The following is a 24,741-nucleotide window of genomic DNA, read 5'->3' as shown; positions in this document are numbered from 1 at the left end:
GTCTTCCATCGACTAGGACCTAGTCACTAGGTGATCGCGCGCAATGCAATCGATCGAGTCGGTGTTTCTTGCGTAGAAGATTTTATATTTGTTGTGTGCTCAGTGGTGTACTGAGTAGATTCTCGTTGACATTTAAAGCATATAAGAAATAGACGCAGTGTTTATCGCATATTGTAAAATACTTTCTCGAGCATCGCGGCTCTTTTAGTTCTCTCGATTCTTATTCGTCGGTTGCAATCTTTGGTGGTGTTAGTAGATTGTTTCTTCTAATTTTATATTTAATATTTAGAGGAATATTGGGCGATGCTCCGCGTCTGGAAATTGTAAGTTTCTACTTGCTTTTTATTCTACTAGCATCGGTTTACAATAATGATAATAATAATAATTAAAATAGAAGTAAATAAAAAGTATGATTAGGCAACTATGTTCTGTATATTTGTATCTAAAATGTTACCATTACAATTGTCATTATAATTTATACGTTTCTGTAATTTTATTTGTCATTTAATCGTGTATCTATATAAACAAACATTTATGCGCCTATGATTACATTATTTCATTGACGATTTAAAAGTTTTCAATAGTTTCGAATCCATAGAATTCTTTTCAAATTGTTATCCCTCAAATTGTAACTATAAAGATCGATCAATATATTTTATGCTCCTTTACAGATTCTTTGACTCTTCGAGAAGATGTCTTGGTAATAACGCAAACTGGAATGCACGGTCGAGGTCGACCATGAAGCACCCTCATGAATGAGGAAACGCGCGCGTCCGCACGCGCATGATCGTGCAGAACAACGCGACATGGAACGAGGGTGAAGGTAATTCCTTTGCACCACGTGGTTGCACACCCATGGGCTTGCGTTGCCACCCCAGAATGTGACTCACAAGATTTATAGCCTTTCTCTGTACTGCTAGTTCGTCCAATCTTCCGTCAACACCGAACACGCCGAGCTTTCATCGATTTTTATTTCGGGACACAATCTTCATTTTCCTTTACACGCGCGAGATTCAAACACTTGGATCTGTTTCGATCCAACACCGAGAGATGAATTTAACTTACCCGAGCCTGTCGTTTCTCGCAAGGACAATTTCTCAGTTTCTCCAACTGCTCCTCGATTAAGTAAAAAGCTGCGTACTTCTGACTCTCCGGAGATAAGGGTGAATCAGGTGATCCAAGACCAGAACTATTGCTACCACTCGTCTTCAGACCTCCCGATGTGACCTTAACGTTAGCCGTGGTGTCTTTCTGCGGCGATAGAGGCGACAGAGGCGAGCCAATCCCAGAACTTTCCGAACTAGAATTCACTATTCCACGACCCTTTGCATTACACTTCTTCGTTTTCAGTTTCGGAATGGAACTCCTAATCTTAGCAGCATCCGATTTCCGTGAACCTCCAGGAGTCTTTGTGACGCTCGATACCTTCGATTTCCGTTCGAAAGGTTCTCGAGACAACTTCAGACCGAAATCCCTCTTCGCAATGTCCTTCGAGCACTTCTTCGTTCCTTGATGAGTACACTTTGTATCGTCTTCGGTTATTATTTCGGAAAATGAAACAATACCGTCATCGATCTTGTCACTACTTTCCTTCTGAACTTTATTTTCACGATTTCCAGGATCTTCGATGACATTAGCGGATTCAATGTTTCCTCGCGTACGATCCTCTGGAATAGTCCTGCGGGAGTCGTAGGACGATCCCACGATCGAGCCAGCGATTGAAATTCGTTTCTTGATGGGAGATCCTGGACCCGACGACAAATCCTTGATTTTCTCGGAGTCTCCGTTCGTCCTGCGCGGGTTCTTTTTACGAGGGGACCGAGGGTGCTCTAAACCGTTTCCATTATCCTTAATGGCGCCACCTTCCACTCCGTTCGGGCTCCGTTTGCTCCCGAGGAACTCTGGAACTGCGTTCTGATATCGTTGGCATCGCTCGTCGAACGATTTCAGAAGCCTTAACCCGTAGCCACCGATACAGTCCCTTACCTCGTAGTATTCCACGTTCTCGAAGCAATGATTTGAAATGGAAAGCGACGTGTTCAGGGAAGCAGGCCTTCTCTTCACTGTGCCAGTCGCGTAGCTAGGCGAATCCCAGTCCACGTGGAACGTTCTTCTCTTGGAAGACATGATAGATTAGTCTTATTAGTCGACTACTTCGATGCTGATAGATGATCGATAATATGCATGATTACCGACCGATCGGCGATTGATGGAAAGGTGTCGATGTCTTTAGGTGTCGCGACCTATATCCTTTTCGTTGACTGCTTTTCGTTTGTTTTATTTGCTGCGTACGCTGCCTCGTCACGTGCGGCGTAAATACGCATATACTTGGTCCTCAGCACGAGTCCTCGTGTTTGCATGTTTCACATTAATTATGTTATATTCTAGTTCTTACATTAAATAGTAATTATAAGTAACCAATGTGTACCGATATAACTATCAGTGCTTTTTGTTAAATAAAGATGTGATTGTTGGGTCGAAATGTCGCTCGAATAGAATTTTTGATGAGTTAGAAATTTTGAAAATAATTTGCTCTAAAATATCAACTAGGAAGAGCTTCCCTAGACAATCACATAATCGATCAGTATTATTTTACGGCCGTGTCGAAGCGAAAGTTTAGCTGATGCTTAGATAATCGCGTCTTCAAGGGGATATGGCAAACGCAAGGACTCGGTGTTTGCGTCGACATTGTTGCTCTTTTGAAAATATTCTATTTTTAACGAAGAACGAAAGATCGTGCGTAATTATTCGCCTTTGTACTTTCAGTTTTTATTTGATATCCGTGTCGAAACGGAAATTTTGCTGGGACTGCGCCATTGTTAACCCTCGCTAGCACCGCGACGACAAAATTGGGATAGCATTGTGATAGCAGTGTTTACTATCGAGCCTTTATTTCCACAGAAAATCTTGCGTCGAAAAATTGGGTATGCGTTCCATAATTTACGTTGTAAAGGCAATGGTCGTAACTTCTTCGAAAACAGAGTTAACGTCAACTTTGTTCCGGTTCTGTGTTGATTTTCCTCTGACACTGTAATCAGTGATTAAAGTTTGCGATTATATGATTATAGTTGTACTAATTTCTTGTACAGTTACAATTTGAAGGCTCGTTCAGATTTGTTGTCGTTGACAGGAAAGTCATTTTCTAATCGATTACAAAGTTGAAGACTTCTCTGAGTTACATTTCCAACGAAGACTGGTTTTGTATCTATTTCTGGACCTTTGACTATATCTGAAGTTCTGTCAATAATAATATTTTGTTTACTCGAAGAATATACATTCTGAACTGCTCCGTGAATTTATCCTTCTTTGAAGAAGACTTGTTATATTCTTCGAAAGGCGTTGTCACTTAAGACATTATCCTCGAACAGTTCGTCAACATCGCCCTGACTAAAGGTATCGAAACCTTTTTTCTTCGCCTCAATTTCATCTAATAATCACGAAATTCGAATCGTTCCACTATTTGCAACACGTGTAGACCAACCTGCTCCCAAAAGGAACTTGACGAAATAAGTTCTTTCACAAAATAGGAGGAAATTGAATTCTTAGTATATTTTGCACTCGGCTATTTCGTAACAAATCACTTTCCACATTTCACTCTGCGACTCGATTTAACATAAACAATTTACCCGACGCGTGAAACTCGAATGGGTCGCTCGCTTCGTTCCACTTTCACGTGTAAACACTGGCGCGATAACGAAAACACAGGGAACGGGAGATCCTGATTGTAGGTGGATTCCTTCCTGGCGGAAACGTGGGAGGAAGTGACGAATTTCGGCCGAGTCGTGAATGAGACCGATAAGCGTATTTTCGGGTCCTTGCACTCAGACAATAGATGCACTTGCCGAGGGTGCCTCGGGCAAACTGAAACCACCCCCGAGCGCGGGACTCTCTACCCCTCCGGCGTTAGATCGCACTAGGAGTAAGTGTGTGCATACGGGAAACTCCATGGGACCCTAGGCGCGTAGGCCAGCCCCCTATCATAGCTCTGGGGCTAAAAACTAATTACATTCGGCCACGGGGTTGGTGCATGATCGTACCATATTGCAACGAGCAACACTTGTTCTTGCCAATGTGGTACATTATGAATTCCGCGAGACACGTCCGGGCAGTGATCGAAAGTAAACGTACAAACTATATTTGTACGTTTGGTGGTTATTCGAGCGGTACCATTGGTACGAGGGTCGTACAAATATAAACAGAAATTTTGTTACACAGCTTTATTGGAAATGGATAAAAATACAAAATGTTGGAAGATCGAAAGTTGTTTGATTTTTCTTCGTAAATAAACGGTAAGTTTAGCTTGGAAAGGCACAGAATTAATTTCAACGCGTAGTACTCTAGTACGAGGGTTATTCAAGTATGAACCGGAAGTTGTTTACACAGCTTTATTGAGGATAGATAAAAATATAAATGGATCGCCCGATTTTTTTCTACGTAGGTTCCTTCGACAGAAATACATTTTCGCAGATAATTTAACATTTGTCGTAGCATTTAATTTGTTAACGTCGTCAAATTCACGAATTTTATCCAGATTTATTTTCCTCATTGCCTACGCTTCGGAATTAATTTCTTCCAGTTCCTGAAAAGTCCCATTTCTGGCTACTGTGGTGACCAATGTGTTAAAGTAGAGTTATAAACGATTGAATATAAGGCTACAGACTTTATTTCTACATTTAACGTAACATCTTCAACTATAAAAAAAAATGTTCCCCGATGAGAGAGCAATCCATCGCAATTCTTTAAAATTACTAATAATAAATAAATAACGAAATACCGATGTGACCGAAGAGTTTTCGAAAACACTCTAAGAGGTATCGGATGTTTCTAATGGAAATAGAAATCCCACCTTATTCAACGAGCTCCATTTTGTTGATGTGGTAGTGGAATGCGCGTTGCTCATGAATAGCATTTGGATAAAATCTCATCAGTCTAGCCAGCAGCCAGAACGTGGTCTTGAACCCCCTCCACGCGACGAACCAGTCACCACAGGGCACATCCAACCCCTGCTTTTCGTCTGGACCGTGAAAATGGAAGGGTGGTCCAAGTACGCCCCGTGTAGCTGCATTTTCAAACATATACAAACACCGCGTTTTTGTTTGGAGATATTTTTACGCCGATTTCAGGGGAGATTGCGTGGCGTATAATCATCCCCGCGATTCTACTTGTTAGGTGTCATTAACGTAATCATTTTTTTCAAACTGACAGTACGTAATACCTTCGCGTGCAATTTGAATTTCTGGCATCGTTCCAACTGGCGCGTTTTCTTTCAACCATGGGTCATAATTAATATCCTACGCTGTATATACTCGTTACCTTTTTATTATTACGTAAGTCATATAATGTTCCTAATCTACTATCAGGTAGTACTGTGTTTATTTAGTAATTGTATCTAAGTTTAAGTTCTGTGTGATACTGTAATGTGTACTGTTTGATTTAATTATAATTTCATTGCTAATAACCGTATAGAAGGTTTGATAGCCTAATGAAAAAGAAAGTATTAAGAGGTTATTAATGTTTTTGAAGAAGACGCTTTCATTTCTTTTCATTTCCGTGTCTCGATATTCGAATAATATTCAACAAGTACCTATCATATACGCACGTCTCAATAACGGATAGGTGTATGATATCTTTTTAGCGACGTTTCGAAGCAAGGATAATATTTACGTCGCCGTGAACGAATTTATTAAATTTGACAAATGACTATGCGAAAAGTATTCGTAATCCATGTTGCGTGCACACGCTTTGAACTCGAAGGGTTCGAGTTATAGGCCGGCGTGTTTTGACGGGATAGCGTAATATACCTCAACACCATCATCGTATCAGCCAACGCAGATTGCCATTCTCCGACGATTCCATGCGGAAAATACCATAAAACGTAATCCACGAATATGGGAAACCGCAACGTATCACGAACGGAGTCGCAGAAATGAAAATGCAAAAGGCTTTCGTCGTCAAACACGAAGCATTAATTTGATTGGAACATTTTTCAAACAAATTCTTTTCATGCATGGAAGAAGGAATGGAAAATAAAAATAAATAAAAGTAATTTTTAATTACATGTGTTTCTTTTACTTTGAATACTTTGAATAGGATTTACGTTTGTAAATTAAATTACGAGTAAGTATATCTGTTCGAACTAGAGTTATGAATGATTGAATTATAAAGCTAATACGACAGCCACAGCACTCTAGGTATTAATTTAGCCTTAAACATTACTCATTTTTTAACAGATTTTATTAAATCTCAATTTCGCGAGGATTCGTTCATTTCCTGCTATCCTGACAATAATTTTTAATTGGAGGATATGAGTCATGGCGAGGACGATAGTTCGTACTCGAGGGAAAACCGAGCTTCCCCTCTGGAATCGAGTCCTCCCTAGCACAGTGCCTTCGGGAACCAAACGATCCGTGCCGAATAGGTCTTAAGTCATTGCTTTTTAGAAAACGCGAACCCTTCGTCGTTGCGTCAATTCATTCCCCTTCGCGTGGCCCTTTACCAACCCATTGTCTACTCGCAAAAATGTAGGTTTCTAGACTCGTAGGTAATAATGGAAACAATCTAATTTCAGATTCGTTAAATTTAGCACTTGTTAATGAATTGATTTCATATACAAACTTTCAATCATCTCGAAACGATCCTTTCGAGTTTCATAATTTCGATAAACTTCATTTAGATCTTCATCGTTATCTCCATGCTCCTCTTCATCGTTTTCATCGCCAATTTCATCATCCTTTTCGTTATCCTCTTCGTTAATTTCATAATTTTCATCATCGTCTTCATTATCTTCATCAAAATCTTTATCGTTATTCTTCATCATTCTCTTCATTATTTTCATCGCCAATTTCATCATCGTCTTGCTATCTTTACATCATCTTTTTCGTTATCCTCTTCATTAATTTTATAATTTTCATCATCGTCTTCATCGTCAATTTCATCATCGTCTTCATTATCTTCATCAAAATCTTTATCGTTATTCTTCATCATCCTCTTCACTATTTTCATCGCTAATTTCATCATCTTCGTTATCTTTTCATCATCTTTATCAACATCTTCATTGTTATCTTCATCATTCTCTTCACCATTTTCATCTCAAATTTCATCATCTTTTTCACCATCTTCTTCATCAATTTCGTAATCTTCTTAATCATCCTCTTTATCATATATTCATCGTCAATTTCGTTATCTTTATCGCCAATTTTATCATCTTCTTCATCATTTCCATCGTCAATTTCATTATCTTCTTCATCGTCCTTTTCATCAATTTCATCATCTTTTTCATCGTTGCCTTCATCATCTTGATCGTAAATTTCATCGTCTTCATCATCCTCTTCATCAATTTCATAATTGCCTTTAGTATCTTTTCATCCTCTTCATCCTCGGTATTGTCATGTTCATCTTCAGTATTCTCAATATCCTTATCGATATACATTCACGTGTATGATTCACATCACGGCAATGATAACGATCGTGGCGGTACTAAAAATGATGATAAAAATCGCGATATAGATGAAGAAGATAATGACGATGACGAAAACGGTGACGCGATGAAAATAACAATGAAGACGAGAATGTTGTTGAAGATGATAGGAGGTGTGATACAAATAATATGGAAAATGAGAATTTAATTAAAGATGAAGGCGTTGAAAACATATATCGTATATAATACTTGATACTGTACATATTTTTCGTTTACGTCGCAGTCCTACTATACAGGGTGTCCCAAAACTCGCGTTGGAGCCGGAAATGGGGGGTAGCTGAGACGATGCTGACCAGCAATTTCCTTTGCAAAAATGTCGGTGGAGGCTTCATTCCTAATAATTCAAAAATGAAGCCCCTACCGACATTTTTTCAAAGGAAATTTTTATTCAAAATCGTCTCAGCTATCCCCAATTTCCGGATCCTACGCGAGTTTTAGGACACTCTGTATATTGCTTCCAGCTGCACTTGTAAGGTGCTCGATCCCGCCACTAATTAACACACAGATCCGTCAAACCGCTCAAAAAACTTCAGCTCCATTCGCGGTCCAACCGCAAGCTCGTGTATCAACGGATGGAATTCCTCGGGGTCCGGAGCTTACAACTTATAATCCCAACGCATGCCGTCATAGGTTACCCGGCCGAACTCTCGTCCGAAGATTAAGCTTGCACCCCCGTGTTGCACACAGAAATAAGCGTCCCCATTGGTACCCTGCATCACCACCACCCCCGCGCTCACTCCTCCACCCGCCAAAACTCCTCTCGTCCCCCTGGAATCGGCTTAAGCTGTGCGCGCATGTACGCGTCATTTACTCCACGCTTTGCACACGTAAACGCATTGAACATTATGCAATTCCGACTACGATATTGCCGCGATCGGCTTAGCAAATTGAATCCGTGAGGCGGACAAGTTTTGACAGAACTCGACCATCCCTGTTAGCCACACCCTCTGCACGTGATTGGAATTGTGGCGAGAAACGGACTAATTGAGAGTGACAGTGTTCGAAGCTACCGATAATAGAATACATTCGCTAAAGATACGATGGACTATGGTCTGTTAGGTTGTCGCAAACTTGGACAGGTGTGTGACAATACCGAGAGACATGTATTAGATTGTCGTAAAAGTTTCTTTCGTTTTATTAGTAAGTAATACAAGCAAAATATTTTATGTTTTATGTTACACTACCGAGTTTTTACACGATTCATTATACTTTAGTACCTCTCTCCATCTCTTTAGAAACAGGATAATCTCACCTTTCCAACAATTGTATGGTTTCGTTAGTAAGATGCTGTTCCAGGTGCATTATTATTTTATTTATTGAATTAATTCTTCTAGCATGAAGAGAATTTTGTTGATGGAAAGAATAAATAATAATCACTAGGGCTATCGAGAATGAGATAGAACATCTCACAGAACATTAACAATTTGTTACAAACGACTACACGTCGCAAACGCTTTCTTTGATTTTTCATAGTCAAAGGAGTGAAAAATGGTATGAACAATTCTTCAATCCGAATGAAATGTCCTCGACGAATATTTAGACGACGATTAAAAAATTTGTCGTAAAAAAGGTAACTTCTGAGAAATAAGATTGTTTATTTATACAAACACTGTCGGACAGAACATTTGAGTGTAAGCCACGAAAGAAACAGCTATTAGATTGTCGCAAGCTTGGACAGAGGTGTGACAACCTGCGAGACCTGTGTACGTATTTACAGTACAGTGTGCAATATCGTCTGATATGCTACTACAGACTTGAAAAATGATATGTCAACCTGAAAATCGCGTGTTGGTACAATACAGGATCATATATCAGGTCGTAATGATAAAATTGTATAAGAATATTCAAGAATATTAAATTATTTGTGGTGATAGAAACGTCAACATTCAGATTATTTATAAATTAGGAAAAATTTAAGTTTAGGCAAAATTAGGAAAAAAAGTTAAAATTAGGCAAAAGTAGGAAAAAGTTAAAGATTAAAAAAGTTAAAGATATCTTTGAAAATACGAATGTTAAAGTAAAAGTTATCTGTGAAAGAAAAAAAATGTTAAAATTCATGTTACTTATAGAAATAGGAATATTAAAGTAAAAGTATTTACGAAAGAGAGAATCTTAAAGAAATAAAACAATAATTTGTCAAACGGTTTATTTCTCATTTAAAACTAATAATACTAAATTTGTTTCAATGCCATTTAATAACTGTTTGGATATTGTATTTGGTTGATGGGTCAAAACAAGCTCTTCTTTTTCTTTTTTTTTTTTGTTGCGCAATAAACATTTGTAAAATACATATATACAGGGTGTCCCAAAAGTCGGGGAGGAGCCGGAAATGGGGGGTAACTAAGACGATTCTGAACAACAATTTCCTTTGCAAAAATGTCGGATGGGGCTTCGTTAAGGAGATATTAAGAGAAAACCCCGACCAATCAGAGCGCGCGTAGACCGTTGGAGCGACCGCGGTAGCGAAGGCTACGCGCTAGGCGGCCGCGCCTGTACGCGACAAGTGACCTCGACGTGCATCGAAGGACATTGACGCTGCCGCCTAGCGCGTAGCCTTCGCTACCGCGGCCGCTCGAACGATCTACGCGCGCTCTGATTGGTCGGGGTTTTCGCTTAATATCTCCTTAACGAAGCCCCATCCGACATTTTTGCAAAGAAAATTGTTGTTCAGAATCGTCTCAGCTATCCCCCATTTCCGGCTCCTCCCCGAGTTTTGGGACACCCTGTATAAATAAAATACACGTATGTATCCCGAGGCGGAGCGGCGAATCTGATTCAACGTGGTCGGATAGTAGACGTAATTTAATTGCAGTTACAAATCGATAACATTCTACATCTTTCAATCAGTGAATTTCAATTTTTTTTAACCAAATTTTCCGAATATATTTTTAGCAGAATAAAACAAATTTAAAGGATACCATTGACAAAAAATAATATATAAAACCTATCCTACTGTACGTATTCGTGAAATATAATTATTGTTCGCAGGCCGTATTTACCGACAGTAGTCAGGGTAGATACGCTTTCGAGAAACTCGGTGGATAAAGAGGTTTCGGTTAAGAACAGGGTTGTGACTCGAATGTAATTTACCCGACTGATTCGAGAGATGGAGCTTTCGAAGCGTGGAGCAAAAGCTGCGTGAGAGGGACACGTCGCCTCTGGAGGCTAGCTCGAGCCTAGCTTATGCGCGGCGTGCTCTCACTATGGATTTGCCATTAATTCGAAACCCCGAGAAACTTTTGTCCTGCGCGCGCGCACCCCACGCGTTCAAACTACCTGCGGCTTTCCGAAAAAAAGGAGGACATCGGAGGACACCATCTGGCATAAGCAATTCTATTTCCAGAATGGTCCTCTCTTTGTCGATAAAGAAATGAAAATCGAATTTACCGCGTGGCACAAATAGCCGCAAGAGCCTGCAGATCATTGGTCGGAGACCTTTTTCGACCTTGGGTCGGATTTCATACAAAATATTCTTTTTAAAACGTTATCACAGTTAAAAGTATTCATAAAAATTAGATTGCTATGGTTGATGTTACTTGTGGCAGTAAGAATATCGAGGATGAATTTATTCGTAGAATTAAACGGAGTTGGTGAATATTTTTCAATAATGTTGCACCACATTTTAGGGAATTATTTAATAATTCGTAGTTTAAATACGAGTACTTTACCTTTAAATTGTATTTATGGTTTGTTTTTATGGTTGTTTTTATGGTTGTATTTAAGTTTTCCTGAATATTCTTACGGGAATGAAGTCATTAATATCTTACGAATTAACGAATGTCAGCTTACTATGATTACAATTTTATGCAACGAGTATATAACAGAAATTTAATTTTGAGTTTAAATAAATATTTGTACGAGGTCTGGACATTCACGGAGTGTAGCCTCTCCTTAGGTATACGAAAACGTTTAAAAAATAATAATTCATAGAAATAATATGACTGAACTTTTATATTATAACAAAATCTTTATGAATAGAAATGATAAAATTATATAAGAATATTAAAGAATATTAGATTGTTTGTGGTAATAGAAGCGTCAACATTCGGATTATTTATAAACTAGGAATGTGAAAGGCGAAGATAGCTATCTACATAAGAGTAATATTTAAGATAAAGTTATTTGCAAACGTAGGAACGTTAAAGTTATAGATAAATATAAAAGAAAAAAATGTTGAAATTCATGTTATTTAGAGAAATAGGAATATTAAGGTTAAAGGTATTTATGAAATTGAGAATTTTAAAGGAATAAAACTATAATTGGTACAAAAACAATAATTTTTCAAAAGGTTTATTTCTCATTTAAAACTAATACTAATAAATTTTCCACAATATCGCTTAATAACTGTTTGGATATTGCATTTGTTCGATGGGTCAATTATTATGACACCGTGGGTCACTGCTTGACCCGCGGGTCATAGGATAGTCGACCATTGCTGATCGTGACAACGATCTAAAACGTGATTTTCAATTCAAGGGATTAAACACAAATTCATAATACCGACAAAGTAACAAGTTTCTTTTTTATCCTGAACCCTTCACGCTTTGAAAAATATTGGTCCTCTTATGAACAAATCAACAATTTAAGATTGTCGAAAGGATAAAAAGAAGTAAAAGTGTAAAAACTTAATTTCGTTGCTGTTAGAATGAAAAGTCATTAAATGTTACCTCAGTTGACAAACTCACACAAATATATTCTGTTTAAATAATATACAGTGGGTGTAGAATGTATCCGTACACCGATCAATTTCCAAAAAAAAACTATGTAAAATTGTAATCTATTAATTTATTTTTTATAAACAATGACATTCTACGTATTTCTCGGAAATCTCTAGAATAGATAGATTACAAAAGAATAGCTATTTGTGTAAGTTGCGACTGGATTTGATTCTATAGAAAACAGGAAGAATACGGTTGATAATAATTAAGCATAAAATAAAATAGTATCAAGTGACATAGGATAGGAATAGGAAAATGGAAAAGACTGTAAGAATACCAAATCTTGAAGTACAATTTAGTTTATTGAAAAATAAAGCCTTCGCTTAAAATGTGATACAAGTAGTATTAGAAAATAGCTTTAAGAGGCGACAAGTATTATAAAATGTAAGCGCGAAAATAACATTTATAAAAAAAAGTTAGAGGGCAAGAAGATAACGCAACAGGAAATGTGCCAATAACTTTGTAAAAAGTTCACAATAAAAACAAATACAAGACGATACAATTCTATAGAAAAACGCCTCGAGCGCAAAGGGTTAACTAGCAAATGTTGTTTCGACTATGTCTATCCTAGAGATTTCCGAGAATATGTAAAATATCATTGATTATAAATAAAAAAAACGTTGAGAAGCTACAATTTCACACAAAAGTTTTTTTGGGTAATTGATCGGTGTGCGAATACATTCTAGACCCACTGTACGTGTTCGTACCCGCAAAAAGGTATTAAAAAGAGGTATTCAAACCTCGTGTTTGCCAAAACTTGCGTAACACAATGAAAACAAACATCTCGAATCTCTCGACAACAGTCCCGACGTCGAGATGGAAAAAAAAACAGGAAACGGCTCTGTTCCGTGATACGACAGGAAACAGTCCGCCACCCCGTTGCCCTATCGTGTTATAACGTTTTCGCGTCGACGAAAGGAGGGGGCGAATTTTCCCACGTGGCCGTTAGATCATGCGCATCCCGAGCCAGGGTAAGTTTTGTCCGTGAGCCGCGTTTATTGCGACCGAGTATTACCTTGACTCCTGGAGATAGGGGAATGGAGAACGGTACATCGAGGAGGAAGGGCACAGCCGGTGGATCCCGACGCTGGAAAAGCGAAAGTTGACTTTAAACTTTCAAGGGGATCGCTCTGCGTCCTATCCAGCTTTTACTGTATTTTCTTTTTTTTTTTTTATTTTTACTTTTAGCTCGTTTTTCCACGACGACCATTTCGTTTCACTTTCGTTCGTTCCTCGCGCAGAGAAATAGCATTTACTCGGCGTTAACGAATTTCGTCGAGTTTCGTGTCGCCGCTTTTAAGGGGCACCATCTTGGAAATTCCACCAAACGTGGAACGGCAGCTATTATTTAGGAGTTCGATGAACGAAAACTGTGCACTCGAAGGATTTGAGTTTGTAGCATGCGAAAATGTACCGGTTGATATAGAAGTATTTTTTGTTTTATCGACAATTGATTTTTATCCGTTAACCCTTCGACTGGGAGACGACTTTTGCTGGAAATTCTAAGAGGCGTGGAGGTGTGAATATAAAAGTAATGTCATCTTACAGGGAATGATAAGACGGAACTCGTTTCGTATTTACAGTTTATTCGTACGACGTTTAGTCTCAGAGATAAAAATTACGAACTTGAAAGACCTTTTTCCTGAAATGCAATTTTTTCAACGAACTTCTAACTTTTCAATGTTTATTTTCGAAATTATGGGTTCTATAAATAAACTAAAGAAAAATGAAGGTATTTAAAGGTATCACGAAGTTCGTAGAAAGTCCAAACATAATTCTGTAAGCTAAATACTAAGCAACGAGTCATAGCTAGAATAAAAGTCTGCGAAAAAATGTGATAATAGAAAAGGTTAGGATAGGGAAGGTATATAGACAATAAACAGCAATGATAATAATAATCCAAAGATAAAATAAACAGTTAAAAGCGGGAATAACCAGTGTTAGGAAGAGAGGGATATCATAAGCGCGCGAAGTAAATATGAAAAAGGGATATGTAAACGTAAAGATATTTTTTTACAGGAAATGTGTTAATAACTGCTACGTAAATGTTTGGCATTAAATAAAAATACGAATACAAATAGAACCACGTCATAAGAGAGTCCGCCGTACCGTGTAGTCATCCGTTGGCCAAGATGTCGTGCAGGCAGCGCAGCATAAAATTAACTCGACGAAAGCATGATCAATCTAAACTCGCGTGCTCAGTTTAGTCGATGTGTATTGTAAGGGATCCACGTGCTTCAATGCACGGCAAAAAGACTAATTGTTTGAACAAGATTTCCCTCACGCACACGTACTCGAATGTGGCTGTTCGGAAGGAGAATTAATTAATCTTGATTCCTGATCCCGTGGCGTGTTTATACGCTGCTATGATATTCAATTTTTCATTCCGCGTCCTCCCTGCGGTCATTAACACGCGAACAGAGGAAAAACGATAGGTCTATCGGTGACTCGTTAGAATACGGAAACGCAGGACAGGACCGTTCGGTTTTCTAGTAGCCCCGCCAGGACTGCGTCACATAGCGTCACGCATGCCTCCACTAATTCTCCCTTCGCCAGACTTTCGAGACTGGTTTTTGTCCGTCACTCCCAACTCCTACAGGCCGATTCGATAAACCATACGGATCCGTAATCGCTGATACGGTAACGTGACTTTTCAGTCGTCCTGAGGGATCTTTCGACCCTTTGCCACGCGCTGGTCAAAGCACTTGGCGCCTTTTTTACTTTTATTTTTAACCCTTTCGTTGGACGAGATATATCGCTACCAAAATGTCGCTTTTGTGAGGCTATAGATGAGGTATCTCGCGTCATGGTTTCTGTTGTGCGACGACGTGGATGTTGTTACGTGAATTTGTTTATTATTGTGCGCGAAACTGCCGTGAATAATAACGAAAAGATTTCGCGGTTAATTGTATTATAGTTGAGCCCTGACACCCGATTATTGCAACACATGATCGACCATCGCTAATCGAGTAACGAACCGCTTAAAAATGTCCGAAATCAGCGACATACTTTGACGCGAGGACTGCGAGCTTGCAGCACTCGCGGCTGGCAACACGACCATATATGCCCGATTGCCAACAAAGACTATACAAAAAATAACACCTCGTAAAAGACAGTTCTGAGCACATTCTGAATAAAGTCATTGTCGAGAGTACATCGCTGGAGTTACGATCCTTCGACCCATCATCGAACGCCGGTGAATTCCAATTCTTAAAACGCTCCGAAACCCACGATATCCCAATATCCTTTAAAAACCGCCCGAGGGCACAACATAGCGTATATGCTCAAGGAATTGTAATATTCATGAGAAATCCTCAAAAAATTATATTTTCAGATACATACTTTTTGAAGTGAAAATAATTTTTAAATTTTTGTCTTTATTTATATTCGTTCACTTACATCTGCTTTCAATCGACACGGGCAATACAAACTTTATTCCGTAACGAACGATGAAAGTGAGATGTCTGATCGTAGATTTACCTACACTACTTACGCTTCGTACGCATTGTATCGTTCTCCTCGTTGACATTTACGATGAAACTTGCAACAGGTTATCTTCGGAAAAGTCTTTTAAAAGCACAATATATTTAAGAAAGAATTTTCAAATAATTCTTTTCAGCAATAATTTGAATAACTTACTCGACAGGACACGCTACCTCAAACAGTTACAAGACCGAAGAATCAAAACGATTGTTTTTAATTGTACAAAATATGACGTTACCATTTTGTTTAAATCCCGAAAACCAAGATGGTTACACTCTGTTCGTGACAAGTCTCATTCTAAACCACGTACCCCAGTTGCTTGGACCTTCTTCGCAGCCATTCGCCTCTCAAAATGGTAATTTCGTCTTCAGGTTGGAATTCGTGCTCCAACTGTCTCAGTACCTCGAATATATTAGATCCTCAAGAAGTGCCTGTTACTTTAACCTTTGAACTGATTTTTATGCATTCAAATTTCAAGCACGTCTCGTTCCTGCGTCAAAGACCGAGGGCACTCTGGTTTGAAAGATCAAAAAAATTGATTTCTTAATTCTTACGCTTTCTTAATGTTTTAAGGGTCATAAAGAATAGAATAGAACAGAGGAAGTTGACGAGGTTTGAAAGATTATTAATTAGAAATCAAGTTCACAGAGGTTTATTTTTAAACTTTATCAACGTTGGCGGTGATCTTGTTTTTTGTACAATGTAAAATTATAAATTTCTATTGTTACATTTCGCAATTGAATAAGCATGTGTATAAAATCAATTTTTCTGTATTTTTAATAGTTGTTTTGTAATTTCTGATAGTCCTTGAAAGTAATTGTAGACGAATATTTTAAATAATACGATAACTGCCGTTATTTCCTTGATAGAACTCATGTTTATGAATGCTAATCCTTCGTGTCACAATCATGTAAAGAATTGCGAAGATATTTAGACGTGTTGCCGAACCATTGAAGACATTGAATTTCGAAAAAAAATCTTGTACTCTTGGTTATTAAATTTCATGGTGAATGAAACAAAAGAAATCCACATGGAATAGATACGTAGTTAATAAATGAATACGATTACACAATAAGATAAACATATTTAAAAACGGGAATACAGATTGAACTTTTCAGACCTTTTTCAGCGAAATTATTTGAACACCTTCTTGCTTTCATACGGACGTATCCCACCCTATCGCAATACATGCTTTTGCCATTACCGCAGCTATTATTTTTAATTAGAAATTACGTGCCGCCTGCATATGGCAGGATCGTACAATTGACAAGCACAATATGTCCCGAAACAGATTCTACAAAACAACAGGTATTATACTATAATTAAAAGTTACCAGAAAACTACAAATTTGATATTAGTGATAGCCGTATTACAAATAGGTCCAAACCGATTGGTATAAATTAATTTAACTGAAAATTTTCAATTTTTTAAATTTTCACGAAAGCATGGTTTTCTACGTTTTTTTGTAAATTGTATTTGCAATCTGCGTTACAATTGTAATCGTAATCATAATCACAACTCTGAAACATTCGATTACAATCGTAATCGTAATTATGATTACGATTATGCTCAAAACTGTCTAAAACATACGGTGCCATTTATAAAAGGTCAAGGTGATCTCCACGTTTTTATGGAAACATCGTGTTTCAGATTCAAGAATATGCGAACACGTAGCTCGCTAAATACTAACAAACATTTGTCGAAAACAATTTTCAATTGCAGTATCGGAAATACCTAAAAAGTGACGACGAAACATTTTTGGTAGACCTTGTATCGTGCAAGTGATTCAAGTGGCCTAATACTCCCGGCAGTGAATTACTAAGAGCACCCTAGGACGAAAAAATTTAAGATTCGCCCATACATTCTTAAGAAAATGATGATTTCGGGGTGGGTTTAGAGCTCACCGCCTGGAATCTTCTTTCTTCCGTGGCCCGTAATATTTCCCGGGGTGCCCCAAACAAACGACACCAGGGCTTAGAATTTGAAACAGCCTGAGCCAGCCTAGGGGTTGAAGCGTTACAGTTGCTGTCACATAAATATCCTGAAACCCCCTGAATTCTAGAGGCACGAATGGTTCCACCACCCCCGAAGTCCTTGCGTCAAGTTGCAGAAACTCCACCGGTATCGATTCTCAATTCTTACGACAACGAGAGCAAGAGGGTCCGAAAGAGGGCTGGAGGAAAGTTTGGAGGTTACACTCGCCAATGTTTTCGTTCGAGTTCCAAACGCGCCCGAAACTGGTTAACTTGAAGCGATAAGTACAGATTTAACCTTTTTCGTTGAAAATTAATCGACACCGGAGTGATTCTATTTATTTTCGAATTTCTTCTTTTTTTTTATATGTTTACTTTTAGTCGCATCAACTCCACAGGTCATTAGCGATTACTGAGCGATTTGTTCTTTAAATAACGTTGCTGAGGTATTATAAATCGTTGATAAACGAAATTACATCCGTTAAATGTTCCGTATCATTGAGAGCTTTTATTATATCAAGTGGTACGTTGTGTTTATCGCTTGCTATATTAAACTTTGAACAGACTTCGATCGTATGCTGATTTACGAATTTTGTTCAAACAAACTTTCAACTTCGTAGCAGGATAAACTGTGTACTATTGATTTCGATAATAACAAAATAAAGTACGTTACAATGAGCAAATATTATATATGTGTAAACGAATATGAATCTTAATTACATTTTTACCACTAATTGGAACGATTTATACGACATTTAAAGAGGGAATAATTAATAGGGTGCCCGGGGTGCATATGTGAACTTTTCCCCTACTGTTGATACAGCAATTAATACCGACTTTTGATTTATGAGCGTCTTTATTCCCCTAATGCGATACCGGAACTTTCTTATTTATCGTTCTTTCGTGTAAGTGAAACAATCAAAATACTAGTCACAGGAATATTAAAATATTGTCGTTGGGGATTGATCGAATAAATCCTTATCTCGATAATTGTTCGAAATTGTTTCGCTAAGTTTTTTTTTTTTTAATAAAACTCGCTTCTTTACCGTTATTTGTTATCTGGATAAAAGTTAAGGCATTTAAGTGCCGACAATTTCGTCGATTTCATTTTTTCAATTTCGTGTACAGAAATGAGCGGTGGACACGTGGAAAAGTCTTCTATAAATATCGAAAACCCACTAGTAAATCAATCACGATACCAGCAAACAAAAATGTTTATATCTCAGAAACGGTTGACCTTTGGACCTATGTTTACTAAAACTTTTTTTACTCGATACACTGTACCCTATACACCATATAAATATTAAATGCTTTTTTCTTTGAACACCCTGCATATTTACTTTGTTCGTTATACGTTTTCTGATACATCGCATTATTCGCGTAAATGAATTTTACATATTTTTCTCGAGATTGACCGAAACGTTGAAGAAAATGGTAGGAATGGTCTCTCTTTACAAACTTGAAAGTCACGTTCAAGGTATGGAAAAAAGGGCGCTGTAAACATCTGCAGACAGAATCGTTGAGAGTGAAGGAAAAAAAAAAAGTAGAAAATTTATGATGTACTAAGAGAGTAGAGAGGCAAAGTAACATCCACGGAGAGAAATAAAAGCAAAATGAAGAGGAAAGACGAAGAGAACGAGTTGCCCACGGCACGTAAGGTCCACCCTTAATCGCGATGCGTGACAGGGGGCTCTGCCAAACAACCCCGGTAATATTAATCTTCGATTAAAGGCTTATCGTGCCACGCGGGCATGGACGCGGAAAATTCGGCAACGTGAAAAACTGGGGAGCACCTTATCTCGACGTTCCTCGACTTCCCTACCTTCGTACAACCTGATTTAAAAAAAAAAACAGATCGAATAATTTAGGGCTGTATTATCCTTTAACATAGATTTTATTTTATGTTTATACATTCGAGCTTTCCTTGTTGTCTATCAACTTCAACTATACGTGCTTCCACTCAAGTTGATCATTAATCATTTTTACAATTTTATTTCCTGCCTCATCTATCCGCGCCATTTCCTTATCATTCTAAGTTATAATAACAATCCTCGTACTGACTCGTGAATTTAATTGTAATTTCCAAATTTACGATCAACGATAATAATAGCACTTAAGAAAAATGTCAGGCTCCACGCCTATATAAATAAACTCCAACAGAAATCGAAGGGAAGGAAGCTGGTACGTCGCCCGTACGAAATCTCGAGACAATATCTCGTAACACATTCGAGATATCGATAATAATACGACGATAGCTTCCCCCTGACTCGTGTATGCTCAATATGTTACGAGAAACGGGTATCGAGGGTAGAGAGTTCGAGAGAGGCATTCACGGAGATACTGTTGGCAATTCTGATACAACGGTCAAATCGATCCTCGAACGCCTAATCGATGTCTGACCGTGCAAATACGCGCGGAAGGCATTTACGCTACGCGAGATGCACACCCTCCGACCGCTTTCCGCCCCTACGCTTCTTTTTCCCCGTGCAATAACTTTCACGTTGACACCCGCGAGATCATTCGCAAGCATTACTCTACTCTCTGTTAACCATTCTTCCGTGATGTGTGCAACCTAGTAACGAGTCGAGTTCGCTGTACGATGGATAATCGATCGGATAACGTGGAAGAATGCTTGGTCAGATTTTCTACGATTTTAAAGGAAGGATCGCAGAATGCAGAAGGAACTGTGATTTTTCTTTTCAAGAGGAACACTCTTCTACGCTGTATTTATTTGAGAGATTAGAAACAATCGCTAATTAAAAATGGAGGATGCTTGGTCAGATTTTCTACGATTTTAAAGGAAGGATCGCAGAATGCGTACGACTGTAGAAAGAATTGTGATTTTTCTTTTTGAGATGTGTACAATCTTCTACTGTATTTATTTAAAAGATTAGAAACAAGCACTAATTAAAAATGGAGGATGCTTGGTCAGATTTTCTTCGATTCTAAAGCAAGAATGAATTTTATTGCAGAATGCACATGAATGCAGAAGGAACTACGATTTTTTTCATTTTAAAAGAAACACACTTCTACTGTATTTATTGAAAATATTAAGAACAGATACAAGGACTGAGTGAAAATAAAAAAAATGGATAATTATGACGTACTATATGTAAATTGGTAAACTTAATGTCCACCCTTTCTCACACAATTAAAAATTGAATCAGATGAAACCACAAGTAGAGAACACGATTACGAATTTTAACAACATTAAAAAGACATTGATTCTTCCCCAAAAATTGCCCACAAGTTTGGCACCCTTATCGCCTAATTTCCACCCCTCGACAATTGGACACGAACTTCGGCCAGCAGAAAACGTTATTCTATTTATTTCACCGTGGTTCACCGCTGAAGTTCCACTCGCTGGAACTCCAATGCTAGGGAGACCCTCCTCGAGAGGGTAGACCGTAGCCGCGTGTGTCCAACGTGACTTCCGGTGGAATTTCCCGAAAGAAGACTCGAGGCAGAGAAAATTCTACGGGTATTTCGCGAACATCGCGATAACCTTATCCACCCTGAATTTTCGCGGTAAGGACGTGTTACTCGCGCAACACGGTAAGATTCTGCACGCGTAATCCAATTTAGGCGGGCTCTCACATCCCCGCGGTGGATCCTGCAACGCGGAGAAGAGCGGTACCCTTCTCGGTACGGCACGAAAGGTGTAGGCGTTGTATCTTTAATTATCTACGCAACGGAGCGTCGGAGGTGGGCCCGAGGGATTTTGGCAGCTACCAGGAGGGTTGCAAAATGGTATCGCCTCGTCTTCTCATGACCGGGGCGTGGCTCTCTTCGTGAGACCAAAATCTCTTCGTCTTCGTCTAGCTGGCCCGACGTCCGAAGGGAGCGAAACCACGGGCGGAAAATCTCGGCCATTTAGCGGCAGCCTTAGCGAAAGATAGGCTAGACGTGCGATCACGCCCCGCGAAAGGAAGATGCTCGCTGATTAAAATCTGTGGCGACGTGTTTTCAAAACTGTGGTGTAACGATGATTTAGGGTTTGGTGATGTTACTTTCGTTTTGTTTCATTTACTCTGCGAATTTGTCTGTCGGGTTAAAGGGTTAAAAAGAAAATACACCATCGAACAAATAACCCGCAATCAAAATTGATCGACTTGAAAATGTCGCAGGTAGAGTAACGGAACGCGCCGTTTGAAAGGTCTTTCGTTTCAGAAGAAGAGGAAAGATCGTTTTAGAATTTTTGTCATCCGCACGAGACGGGATGGGCACTCGAGCGGCGATGGCTCTCGACGTCCGGCGATGTCGGTGCCAGAAGCACGAGGAAAAGAGCAACGGACACGGCCAGCGTCGCCGCACCGTCGGTTTGTCGACGACGAGCGAGAGTGAAGTCCGTGCATTCGCGCGGAAAATTATCCTTGAAACGACGGGGACGAGGGGCCGATAAGGTCGCGTTCGTGTGTGCAGACAGGTCGGCGCAACCGCGCCTACTCGCGAGATATTAATTAAGACAGTCATTAGGAAAAAGCGACGAGCCAGCGGTGCACTCACGTGGAAAATTATACCCGATACCTTCCCGTGTATACAGTTATATCTCCACATCCTTGCGAGGGAATTCCCTCGTTTCTATACTCCCATCCCCCCCCCTCCCTCCTCCTCTCTTACCGTAATCGCCTTTTTTTATTCTCGTTCTTGGTCGGAAAACGATAAAAACTCTTTAAACATCAAACGCGTTGCGTGCGACTCTGAGAAAATGAATGGCAACCCATTCGAACGATACTTCGCTGCGTAGCCACACGTTTTAATGGTTTGAATTTTTGCATCCTTCGGCTTTTTCCCTGTTTCGATTATCGCCAAGATTCTTGCACTCTTTGTGCAAGGTTTTCTCGAGTGATAAATCATAACTCCGTTATTAGCGTATTTAGAGGAAAATGTCAAAGGTAGAAGACGAATGGATCGAGGAGTACTATATTTGTAGGATTATACTTTTTGTATAAGTGCGATAGTGATTATGCAATCTTTTTCGTTACAGACAGTGATTTAAAACAGGTCAAAGAAAAAATTGGGCCCTCGTGCTGAACGAACTCTTTTATAATTATTCCAAATTCTAATGAATACAAAAGTAATCATTACTTTACAGCTATGATTTCTTTATTAGAAAATAAATCCCAGAATCCCTTTTGTGAAACGGTTTCGAAGATAACAACAGAGGCCAGGTAATTCGACTATATCGTTGCACATCGCAGCGTTTCTACCACTTCAACTGTCTCGAATCGCATCTGAAACATGCGGTACAATCCGTTTTCGCATTTTATAATTACAGAGACGAACTTTTCGCGCACTTTTTCCCCTGATTCTCGCCTGAACCGGAATCCAGAGTACGCGGGAAGTAATACAAGGTCGCGTACACTCGAACACGTACAGGATTAATCCCAACGATGAACGGGACGAGGAGTGAATCGTGGCGACGATATCAACGAGGAGAGTGCTCGTGTTAATTGCGTTAAGCTCGCCAAGTAAAACGAATGCAATTTACGTCAGGCGTATTGCTTCCAATTTGTGTAAAATAACCGTGACTGTGGCTCCACGGGGATCCTCGTGATCCAAATAATAGCTGATAGGAGAAACTGTGTGTAAATGCGACGAGTTAAGCATGTGTCGCGGGAGATACACTCGATCCAATAAATATTCCTGCCCTCCGCGTCTATTGTAAATGTTTGACTAAATTAAATAATAGTTTTGATATTACCAAATGAATCTTTCATTACAAATATCTGTATGAATAAATATATTCATCAACATATTTATACAAACATACACTTGGAAACATCAAACCTACCATTTAATTTAAACAAATTTGTTCAATAGACATAAAGGGTAGGAATATTTTTGATATTACCAAATGAATTTTCCGTTATAAATACGTACATGAATAAACTTATACGCATATGTATTCACAAATGTTCAGAGGCACATTACAATAATTTGTAATCAGGAACGTACTGAGAGTCCTTGAATGACGATTTCTTACCTTGACGGTCTCCTGAGGGGAGTACCTGGCAGGGCGCTGCGCTTGAGCCTGGGCCTGCAGGCTCATCGCTGTATCATAACTGCTTCACCCAAAATTCTGAAAATAAAAAGAAATTCTTGTAAGTAATTAGTAGGCACTGTTTCGTGTGAAGTTAATATCGTAAAGACACGATCGCGTCGTTATCGTATATTTAAATGTTCTCGATCAAGAAACTTTCGGCTTCCAAAAAAAAAAAAAATGATAATTTTCGGATGTATATCAGGCAGTTTAATCTGGACAATTACTTCAGCGTCAATTGGTTAAATTTGGGTTCGATATTAAGGATCTCGATTAATGACGTCGATGATCTTGTGCTGTAAGTATCAGAGGATAACATATAAAAACCGCGATTGTTCGACAGGAGTCGGATAAGGCCAAGCTTGGAACAAGAGCTGAAGTAAGCGAGAGAAGTAGAGGGTGCCTGGTTGGCTGCTTGGCCTGTCAATACGAAGAGCTACGTGACCCAGGTACCAAATGACACATTCGATCGAAGGGACGAACTTCCTCGTCCCTTTCGAGAACCATCTCGTTTTTTCTGATCTTCATCTAGAACACGAAACTACAAAAATTGTACGATATTTTGTTATTGAATCGGCTGAACTGCCTTCTGTAAATGGTTTACTCTCGATTAAATTATCTGTAGAGGGAACACGTACAAAATATTTAATTGGTTTTTAGAGGAAAATAAGTACTTTCTGTTAACGCTAAACCTATCGATGCGGCAAAGACCAATGCGCTTCGAATATTTTTCAAAAATTACATTGCTGTTAAACAAGGCCAGTAATTTTACTGAGAAATTGATTTATCCTTTATCGCCTGCAATTCGAAGATACAGGAGTATGTAATATAATTGGCATGCGTTGATCTCGGGAATTTCAGTGTTGAATTCGTAAGAGACCGTTCCAAGAAAATTATTTGTGAGACTCTTCAGGATTTAATCAACAGTATTATGCAAGGCTAAGGAGGAAGGACTTACTTATTACGAGAGAGAGATTAGAGATTTTTAAATATTATTTAGGAAACTTCGACCCCTTCAAGGGTTAATAAATAAGAATGTAGAATGGC

At 38.8% G+C, this 24,741-nt stretch overlaps 2 protein-coding genes and 1 long non-coding RNA gene across 4 annotated transcripts in view; 1 reads left to right on the top strand and 2 right to left on the bottom strand.

The window, feature by feature from the left end:
* Positions 1-24,741, top strand: part of LOC128891165 (protein crumbs) — a 254,301-nt gene that overhangs the window by 151,050 nt on the left and 78,510 nt on the right. The window lies entirely within an intron of this gene.
* LOC128890615 (protein ecdysoneless homolog) lies at positions 6,847-8,704 on the bottom strand. Its single transcript, XM_054149268.1, has 3 exons — positions 8,695-8,704; positions 7,080-7,327; positions 6,847-7,026 (listed from the first exon to the last, which is right to left on the bottom strand). Exons 1-3 carry the CDS (start codon positions 8,702-8,704, stop codon positions 6,847-6,849), a joined length of 438 nt encoding a protein of 145 aa, XP_054005243.1.
* LOC128891190 (uncharacterized) overlaps positions 22,753-24,741 on the bottom strand; it is an 18,257-nt gene continuing 16,268 nt past the window's right edge. For both annotated transcript variants that reach the window (XR_008460770.1, XR_008460771.1), the window contains 2 exons: positions 23,638-23,733; positions 22,753-22,885 (listed from right to left, as the gene is read on the bottom strand). This is a non-coding gene — a long non-coding RNA (uncharacterized LOC128891190). The remainder of the gene's footprint in view (positions 22,886-23,637; positions 23,734-24,741) is intronic.

The sequence above is a fragment of the Hylaeus anthracinus genome, unplaced genomic scaffold, assembly GCF_026225885.1.
Source record: "Hylaeus anthracinus isolate JK02 unplaced genomic scaffold, UHH_iyHylAnth1.0_haploid 12001, whole genome shotgun sequence".
Taxonomy (NCBI): domain Eukaryota; kingdom Metazoa; phylum Arthropoda; class Insecta; order Hymenoptera; family Colletidae; genus Hylaeus; species Hylaeus anthracinus.
The sequence above is the reverse complement of the archived record's forward strand: the minus strand, read 5'-3'. Positions and strand labels throughout refer to the sequence as shown.